The 10312-nt window shown below is 38.2% G+C and overlaps 1 protein-coding gene across 1 annotated transcript; it reads left to right on the top strand.

The window, feature by feature from the left end:
* Positions 1-2324: 2324 nt before the first annotated feature.
* Positions 2325-7642, top strand: LOC145715805 (schlafen family member 5-like). The gene is made up of 2 exons (XM_081811204.1): positions 2325-3957; positions 4958-7642. Exons 1-2 carry the CDS (start codon positions 2778-2780, stop codon positions 5143-5145), a joined length of 1368 nt encoding a protein of 455 aa, XP_081667330.1. The 5' UTR covers positions 2325-2777; the 3' UTR covers positions 5146-7642.
* Positions 7643-10312: the final 2670 nt, after the last annotated feature.

The raw sequence follows: 10312 nt of genomic DNA, 5'->3' as shown, positions 1-10312 counted from the left end.
CCCAGCCACCCCATCCCTCCCAACCCCCACCACTCCAGCAACCCTCAGTTTGTTTCCTGAGATTAAGAATTCCTCATATCACTGAGATCATATGATACATGTCTTTCTCTGATTGACTTATTTCACTCAGCCTCATTCCTTTTTAGGGCAGAAAAATATTCTATTGAATGGATTGTAGAATATTTTGTTTATCTGTTCATCTGCTGATAGACATTTGAGTTCTTTCCACCTGTTGGCTATTGTGAATAGTTCTCCTATGAACATTCATGACCTATTTGAATCTGGCAGATTTGAGTACCTGTTTTCAATTCTGTTTGGTATGTATTTTAGAGTAGAATTGCTGGGTCATATGGTAATTCTATGTTTAACTTTTTGAAGAATCTCCAAACTACTTTCCACAATGGTTGCGTCATTTTGCATTCTCACCAGCAGTGTATGCTGATCCCAATTTCTCTAAATCCTCACTGACACTTATTTTCCTTTTATCACCACCATCATCATCATCATCACCATCACCATTCTAATAGGTGTGAGGTGGTATCTCATTGTGGTTGTGGTTTGCATTTCCCTAATGACTAATAATATTGAGCACCTTTTCATATGCTTAATGGTCTTTGTTCCTCTTCTTTGGAAAAACATCTGTTCAAGTCCTTTGTCCATTTAAACAATTGATGGTCTTTTTGTTATTAACTGAATTTTTGAAAGGTATTCTCCCTGGGTATAGAGCTCTAGGTTCATAATTCTCTTTTTTTCTTTCATTGGTTTAAAGATGTTGATCCATTATCTTTTTGCTTTGTTTCTGACAACAAATTGTAACGTCATCCTCTGTTCTTCTTTGTGTGATGTATCTTTTTCCTCTGGTTGCTTTGAAGATTTTGTCTTTATCTTTGGCTTTAATCAACTAAATTTTGATGCACTTTGGTGTAGTTTTCATGTTTCTAGTACTTGGAGCTTGTTGAATATCTTGGATCTTGATCTTAATTTTTTACAAGTTACATCAAATTTGGAAATTTTCCAGCCATTATTTCTTTAAAAATATTTTTGTTGTTTTAGACAGGAAAGTAATCTGGTCCCTGGTATTCTGTTCTGTCTGGGAGGAAGTCTCATATATGTAGTTTTGAAAGTTTCATAAGACATAGTGAGAAAATCAGTGGCCCTTTACTCTGCCTCCTTCTTCTGCTCTCTAGGCAACCTCTTGCCTCTTTGGCTTTTTCTTTCAGCAATTTTAAATATATTTCTAAACAACATGCTCATGCTCACACATCTCCCCTGCCCCCTTTTAGATATTGTCTTTTTCCAGAGCTGATGATCTCGCTCCCTCACACTTCACTACCCTTTCACACTTCACTACCCTTTCTCTCCCCACATCCTGCCAGTATGATGATATCATCATTTCTGATCAGAACAGTATTTTTTTTTTAATTTTTTTTTTTTAATTTATTTAGTCATGAAAGTCAGAGAGAGAGAGAGAGGCAGAGGCAGAGGGAGAGAAGCAGGCTCCCCGCCTAGCAGGGAGCCCGATGCGGGGCTCGATCCCAGGACCCTGGGATCATGACCTGAGCCGAAGGCAGACGCTTAACCGTCTGAGCCACCCAGGCGCCCCTGATCAGAACAATATTCAGAGTTGATAACATTATGACTGTCATTTTGTTTACAGCTATGCCATATCATGGCTTATGGCTATGTTTTCTCTTTTATACTATTTTTCATTTTAAACTTAGAGTTATTGTCTTATCTTTGTGTTTACATATTTTCCTAAGTCCCTATTACTCATCCACCCCCAAACTCTCTACCTCTTCAGCTGACTAACTCATTAAGCAGTCCATCAGTTGTATAGTCTCACGTGCCACCCACTGAAGCCTGCTGCCATCTTGCTCCCATTCTGGCTGGTAATCCTCTAGGCCTGCCCCACAGCTGTCACTCTGGGGTCTCCCTTCACACTTGTCCAGGGGATTGTGTTTGCTTCTATCTTGGGTTGCATCTTTTGTTCCCTGCATTGAACTTTTGAGGAAGGAAGTTGAGGGGAGTGTCAGATAGCATGACAGCTTGGTTCACAGCAAAGTACCCTTGATAGAGGACTGTGTAATGATGTGTGCATTGGTCTAGTGACTCCTTCTCTTTCCTCGGTTGCCACAGATGAATCGAAGATTGACAGCTGTGGGGATGTGTGTCACTCACACTTGCCCTTCTGTCCTGAGGTGTGGTTGCAAAGATGGTGTGTCTGCACCCTGTCACTCAGTTTAGGAAATGTCAAAAGCCCACCTTTACCCACCAGCTTGGTTGATCCAAACAGTCAATAATTTGTCTGTTAGTTTCAAACAAATTATATATATACTTATATTTAATTTACATATATTTTTTCATGAGATGAGAACTGCTTGGACCAGGGAAAGCTAAAGAGTCTGTTCCATAGCAACAATGACAAATTATCAACTCAATCAGATTTGCTCCTTCTTCAAATTGGGCTACAAAATAAACTAAGAATTGCCCAGATCTCAATGGGAGGAGAAAGAGCACCAAGAAAAGCAATAAACATCAGCACACTCCAGAGACACCTCTGACAGTGAAAGCCTTCCATTTACATTCCAGCTTTAGTCTTCATGTATCTACAATTTCTTGTTTTCTGCAGGTGAACCGGGAGACACTGCCCTCAGAGATCTTGGTACAAACAGTTACTAAAATCACAGCATAAAAATAGCCTCTTGATCATTTCTCTGGTGGTAGTGGGCTTCCAGCAGACTTAGCTCCTCCACCTGTCCTCCACACTTATTTCATACATGAGCCTGGCTTCAAACTCTGTGGGCAGAAAGGAAGTGACCAACTTCAGAAAAGTGGCCTCAAACTATCGGTTTTCTCATTTCCCCTATTCTTGTCCTATTCTAATGGTTCTATCTTCCTGTTTTTTTAGGAGAACCTTTCACAGTAGGAATAGGACAAGTGCTGAGAAGATGAGTGTCAAGGTGGAAACACACTTTGCCGAATGTGTCTTAAATGTAGGAAAAGTCATCCTTGGGAATAAGCAAAGGAACGAAATGAAGCCTCAATTGCAGAAGAAACAGAATAAAATCATCATGAATGCAATATGTGCTCTACTGAATTCTGGTGGCGGAGTGGTCAAGGCTGAGATTGAGAACAAAGACTACAATTATGAAATCCATGGAGTAGGACTGAAAATGCCTTCAATTTTTAAAGGCTATTTAGATGAGATGCAGCAGGGAGACCTCTTTTTTATTTTTGTGAAGTCATGGAACGCCGAGGCCTCTGGTGTACGGCTGGCAACCTTGTCCTCCAATTTGTACCACAGATACAGAGCATCGACTGATGTCATGAATTCTCAGGAAGCACTGACGTTCCTCAAAGGGAGATCTCAGACTCCTGTGAATACTAATGATTCCAATTCGTTAAGTCCCCAGAAAGTTCGGGTTGGTGTACAAAATGATGGTAACATAAGGGCCTCAGCTGCTGCTTTATTTGCTAGAACTCACCTTCAGTTCCTAGAAAAGCTCAACTTTACTAAGTCCCTCCACGTTGAATTTAAAATGTTCTCAGCAGAGGTGTCCCAGTGCTTTAATGAGAGTCTCCCCAGTTGTGTGTCTGCATTTGCAAACACCGAAGGAGGGTATATATTTTTTGGTGTGCATGATGAGACCAATCAAGTCGTTGGATGTGAAAAGGAGAAAATAGATCTTGTCACCTTGTGTCGCTCTATTGATTACTGTATTAGGAAACTACCTGTCCATCATTTCTGTACACAGAGGCATGAGATAAAATATGCTGTCAAATTCCTTGAAGTGCACAATAAGGGGGCCCTCCATGGATATGTCTGTGCAGTCAAGGTGGAACGATTTTGCTGTGCAGTGTTTGCCAAAGTGCCAAGTTCCTGGCAGGTGAAGGACAATCGTGTGAAACAGCTGGTTACAAAGGAATGGATAGCTTGGATGATGGAGGCTGATCCAGGTCAGGGAGAAGAATCCACAACGATTGCAATGTTTGCTGGGGGCAAGGGGGAGAGGTGGGGAGGGAGGAAGGGGATATTATTTTAGAATCTAGGGAAAGAGAGGTACTCTCTGAATTGCAGATGCTTGATTTATTATTTCCAATTGCTACAGTTGGTAGGTCACTGCCCTTCATTCCCTCTGCCCATTTTGAATACCCAGCATTCAACAAAAAGATGTTGCCTTGGGCTAGGAGACCTACTAGAGGTTGGTGCAGGGGGCTGTCTGACCTAGTAATTTTTATTTTCATACCCTTTCTTGTGTTCTTATTCAGGTCTCTTCTTTTCCTTTCTGAATATGAATTCATTTAATTATTTAGGAAATTCCTTTCCACATGTACATATGTGTCCTCTTTAACTTACTGCCACTTTCCCCTGCCTTTCCATTCTTGTTGCCTGGATTAAACATTCTCTCTTTCTCATTGCCCCACTTCCATTCTGAACTCAAATACAACCTATCCGTGGCTGGCCCCCTCCTTTCTGACTTTTCCTTTTCAGAGCCAACACTAACCGTGACTGATAAACCAGAGCAAGTGTTGATGATGTGCATCCCCCTTGGAAAAGGAAAGCTCAAGATGAAATTAGACAAAATAAATTAGTGGTAACTTCTTCAGAAGTCCAGAAAAACAAAGTCCATTTCAGAGTCTTCTCAGAAATCTGTATCTATTGACCTTTATACTTCTAATCCTACATTTAAAAACATAAACATTCTAAAAATATAAAGTTTGTTTCAATAGAATACAATTAAAATTAAAAATGAAAACTATTGCTCCATACTGGTATGTCCTCCTACTCCCCCAAGATAGAAGTAAGCTTTCCTAAGCTGACTTAGGATGTAGACACAAGGATCTGTGGGCCAAAGCTTTGAATTCCAAGATGAAGTGAAAGGCTTTGCAACACAGCTCAGCTATAAGTTGGCGTCTGCCTTTTTGCATATTGAACTCTTGCTTCTTGTTTCCTAAGATCTTTCCAGATTTTCTGAGATGGTCCTTGCACTGAGTTTGTCATCCACCACACCACGTAGCAGGACTGTGTGCACTCATAAGAATTTGGAATGTCTGAAAGAACAGCAAAAACGTTACTTTCCAGGTAATTCATCTCTGGTTGCTTTGGAATGTGTTGGTTGTTCATTCATATGCAAAAAAGAATAAAACTAGACTTCTATTTATATTACATATATATGCTATTTATATAAATCATTTCCAGAAGGTTTAAGGACTTAAATGTCAGGAACAAGCCTTTTGAACTTTTAGAAAGAGAGAAAGAGATGTCCATGAATAATTTTGTGTCATTGAGATAGGAAAGGATTTCCTAAATTAGACGTAAAAGTATTAACCTTAAATGAAAAGATTGATAAGTTTCACTACATTAAAGTTAAGAACTTCTGTTCCTCAAAAGATACCTTAAAAGAGAGTGAAAAGATTCAACTAGAAGAAGATTGCAAATCCATGTAGCTGACAAAAGATTGGTATCAAGAATATATAATGAACTTACACAATTTTTTAAAAGGACAAACCACCCAGTAGACAAATGAACAATAGTGATAAAGATATATTTCTCAGAAAAGGAAATGCATATGTCCAATGAACTTATGAAGAGATGTTCAACCCATCAGCAATGAGCAAAATGCACATCAAAACCACAAGTAGATACCATCTTACACCATTTAATTGAAATACCAGATGTTGGAGAGGTTGTAGTATCAGAATCTGGTGTACATTGCTGCTATGAATTCAATGGGCTAAATCCCTTTGGAAAACAAATTTGGCATTACCTTGTATAGTTGGTCATTTGCATACTCTACCAGGTAGTAATTCTTTCTAGTTTCTAGCGCAAAATGTGTACGTGTGCATCAGATGTATGTAACTGGAGAGATCCCTGTGACTTGTCATAGATTACTATTTGTAATAGCCCCAAACAGGAAACAACCAAATTATCTATTGTCACAACAATGGATAAATATATTGTAGTTTATTCACATAGTGGAATATTATTCAGTGGTGAAAATGAATGTGCTGCAAATATATGCAAGCACAAGGCTGAATCTGAGTGATATGTAAGTACCTTACTCATAGATTTACCCAATTCTTTTATTGATTGTATAGTGTTTCATAGTATTCCTAAACATGGATGTTATTAATTTTAGCTACTTTTATTGTGAAATATATATACAGAAAGTACATAGAACAAAGATATAACTTAATAAATAACTAGGCAGTGAGGAGCACCTGGTTGGCTCAGTTGGGGGAGCGTGTGACTCTTGATCTCAGGGTTGTGAGTTTGAGCCTCACAGTGGATGTAGAGATTACTTAAATAAATAACACTTTTAAAAAATAGTTATTATGCAGTGAATCCTGTGTAACCACCACCTAGGTAAAAAAAAAAAAAAAAAAGAACTTTGCAAACACCCCTGCTACAACTTCTTTAACCAGTCCTTTCTTTTATGGAATTTTATATATCTAATTTTTTCTATTTTAAACAATGCTACAATATACATTTTTCTAAAAATGCCTTGAGGTATTCCTTAAAGATAAATTCCAAGCAGTAACAATCGCTTGTAAATTAGGTGAGCATTGCCAAATTGTAATTCAAAACATATACAAGAATATACTTTCCCCAAATGGTATTACCATGGCATTTCTCTTCTAGAAGAAGCTTAGAATCGTTTTGTTCCACCAAAAAGAGAAGTTGAAATTATTTTGATGATAACTACATGAAATTGATAAATGATTTGGGGGAAGAACTGTCACTTTACAACAGTGAATTTTCTTATAGTTGAACATGGGATGTTTGGCTATTTATTAAAGTCTTCTTTTACTATATTTCATCAAACTTAAGAAAACAATATTGCACTATTATTTTATTTACCACTAAAAGAGAAAATATTACCAATTAAATTAGAAGATGTATCTTGATTTCAGAGATGTTAAAGTACATTTATAATCAGCAAAATATGATACATCTCTCAATTGTTTCAAAGTTTTATCTGTATTGTTACTATATATGTTAAATTTTATTCCTAGAAAGATAAGTCAGTCAGAAAAAGACAAATACCTATGTCACTCCTATGTGGAACTTAAGAAACAAAACGAAGGAAAAAAGAGACAAACCAAAAAACAGACTCTCAACTATAGAGAACAAACTGGTGGTTACCAGAGGGGAGGTAGGGGGGAAATGGGTGAAATAGGTGATGGGGATTAAGAGTACATTTATCATGGGGCGCCTGGGTGGCTCAGTCGGTTGGGCGGCTGCCTTCAGCTCGGGTTGTGGTCCCGGGGTCCTGGGATCGAGCCCCACATCGGGCTCCCTGCTCAGCGGGAAGCCTGCTTCTCCCTCTCCCACTCCCCCTGCTTGTGTTCCCTCTCTCGCTGTGTCTCTGTCTGTCAAATAAATAAATATAATCTTAAAAAAAAAGAGTACATTTATCATAATGAGCACCTAATAGAGAATTGTTGAATCACTATATTGTACACCTGAAACAAATATAACACTGTGTGTTAACTACACTAGGATTAAAAATTTTTTATTTGATTACTAGACTGAGATCTTTGTATGATAATAATTTCTGATTGTGAATTGCTGGCATATGGGAAAGCTCTTAGTTTAAAAATATACATTATACCATTTCCAGACATTTTACTTAATAATCTTGTTAATGCAAAAACAAAGATAATTTTGAACTAACTTTTCCTATATTTATACGTTATTTCTTTACTTGGTTTAATTCACTGGCGAACAGGGGCGCCTGGGTGGCTCAGTTGGTTGAGCGACTGCCTTCAGCTCAGGTCATGATCCTGGAGTCCCTGGATCGAGTCCCGCATTGGGCTCCCTGCTCAGCGAGGAGCCTGCTTCTCCCTCTAACCCTACCCCCTCTCATGTACTCTCCCTCTCTCTCATTCTCTCTCTCTCAAATAAATAAATAAATCTTTAAAAAAAAAAATTCACTGGCAAACAATTCCAAAATGACGTTAAATCAAAATAGTAAGAGGAGAAGCCCTTAGTTTAGTTCACTTTTTTTTTTTTAAAGTAGGCTCCACACCCAGCATGGAGCCCAATGTGGGACTTGAACTCATGACCCTGAGATCAAGACCTGAGCTGAGATCAAGAGTCAGATGCTTAACCAACTGAGCCACCCAGACACTCCCAGTTTATTCCACTTTAATAAAAAATAACTTTAGTATTTGTCTGATCCCAGACAAACTGTACTGGTATGCCCAATTACTTGCTGAATACTCAATGTACCACAGGTATCCCAAACTGAACATTTCCAAAATCAATCTTCCACTCTGACAATCTTCTATTTCTTCTGTATATTCTGCATATTATTCTGTATTAAGTATTCTTTTTCTGCCATTTTTTCCACATTATCTCTATGAATTGGAGAGTCCATCCTGCATCCAGCCAAGCACAGAAATCTGTGTTCATCCTTGTCTCTTCCCCCTACACTGGATTCAAAACTCAAATTTTGTGTTTATTTGACTTTTTTTTTCTGGGGCGAAGGCTCATAGATCTGCTTAGATTCCAAATTTGGGATTGTGATGCCAGAAGGTTTAAGAAACTTTTTTATACATATAAAAAAGCCAAAACTTTTTTTAAAGAACACTTTTAAAAATTAATTTTAAAATTTACATGTATAAAAGGGACTTTTTTCTTATACAGTTCTAAGGGTAGAAATATATAGATTGAAATATATAGATTCATGTAACCACCACCAGAGTTAAGATACAGAATAATTCCATCACCCAAAAAAGACCCCTTCACACTGCCCCTCTGTGGTCAAACTCTCCAATCCCTAGCCCTTAGCAGCCATTGATCTATTTTCCATCCTTATCATTTTGCCTTTCACAGAATGTCATGTAGGACACATCATATAGTTTATAACCTTTGCTAGACTTTTCCCCCAGATTTATGGAGATGTAATTGACGTTTAACATCATGTATAAGGTGTACAGCATGATTTTTTATTATTTTTTTTTTAAGTAATCTCTACAACCAGTGTGGGTTTCAAACTCATAACCCCAAAATCAAGAGTTGCGTGCTCCACCAATTGAGCCAGCCAGGCACCCCCAGCATGATTTTTTTCATACATGTATATATTGCAAAATGACGACCACAATTAGGTTAATTAACATATCCATCGCTTCACATAATTACCGAGTATGTGTGTGTGTGTGGTGAGAACATTTACGTTCTCTCTTAGCAACATACAGATATATAACACAGTATTTTTTTAAATTTTTTTTATTAACCTATACTGTATTATTTGTTTCAGGGTACAGGTCTGTGATTCATCAGTCTTACACAAATCACAGCGCTCCCCAATGTCCATCACACAGCCACCCCATCCCTCCCACCACCCTCCACTCCAACAACCCTCAGTTTGTTTCCTGAGATTAAGAGTCTCTTATGGTTTGTCTCCCTCTCTGGTTTCGTCTTGTATCATTTTTCCCTCCCTTCCCCTATGATCCTCTGTCTTATTTCTCAAATTCTTCATATCAGTGAGATCATATGATACTTATCTTTCTCTGATTGACTTATTTCACTTAGCATAATACCCTCTAGTTCCGTCCACGTCGTTGCAAATGGCAAGCTTTCATTTTTTTGATGGCTGCATAATATTCCATTGTATATATATACCACATCTTCTTTATCCATTCATCTGTTGATGGACATCTTGGCTCTTTCCATAGTTTGGCTATTGTGGACATTGCTGCTATAAACATTGGGGTGCACGTACTCCTTCAGATCCCTACTTTTGTATCTTTGTGGTAAATACCCAGTAGTGTAATTGCTGGGTCATAGGGTAGCTCTAGTTTCAACTTTTTGAGGAACCTCCATACTGTTTTCCAGAGTGGCTGCACCAGCTTGCATTCCCACCAACAGTGTAGGAGGGTTCATCTTTCTCTGCATCCTCGCCAACATCTGTCATTTCCCGACTTGTTAGTTTTAGCCATTCTGACTGGTGTGAGATGGTATCTCATTGAGGTTTTGATTTGGATTTCCCTGATGCTGAGTGATGTGGAACATTTTTTCATGTGTCTGTTGGCCATTTGGATGTCTTCTTTGCAGAAATGTCTGTTTGTGTCTTCTGCCCATTTCGTGATTGGATTATTTGCTCTTTGGCTGTTGAGTTTCATAAGTTCTTTATAGATTTTGGATACTAGCCCTTTATCTGATATGTCATTTGCAAATATCTTCTCCCATTTTGTTGGTTGTCTTTTGGTTTTGTTGACTGTTTCCTTTGCTGTGCAAAAGCTTTTAATCTTGATGAAGTCCCAATAGTTCATTTTTGCCCTTGCTTCCCTTGCCTTTGGTGAT

This window comes from Leptonychotes weddellii, unplaced genomic scaffold (assembly GCF_054177405.1).
Source record: "Leptonychotes weddellii isolate Sample4059 unplaced genomic scaffold, ASM5417740v2 HiC_scaffold_6269, whole genome shotgun sequence".
Taxonomy (NCBI): domain Eukaryota; kingdom Metazoa; phylum Chordata; class Mammalia; order Carnivora; family Phocidae; genus Leptonychotes; species Leptonychotes weddellii.
Note: the sequence above shows the minus strand (reverse complement) of the source record. Positions and strands in the feature narration are given on the sequence as shown.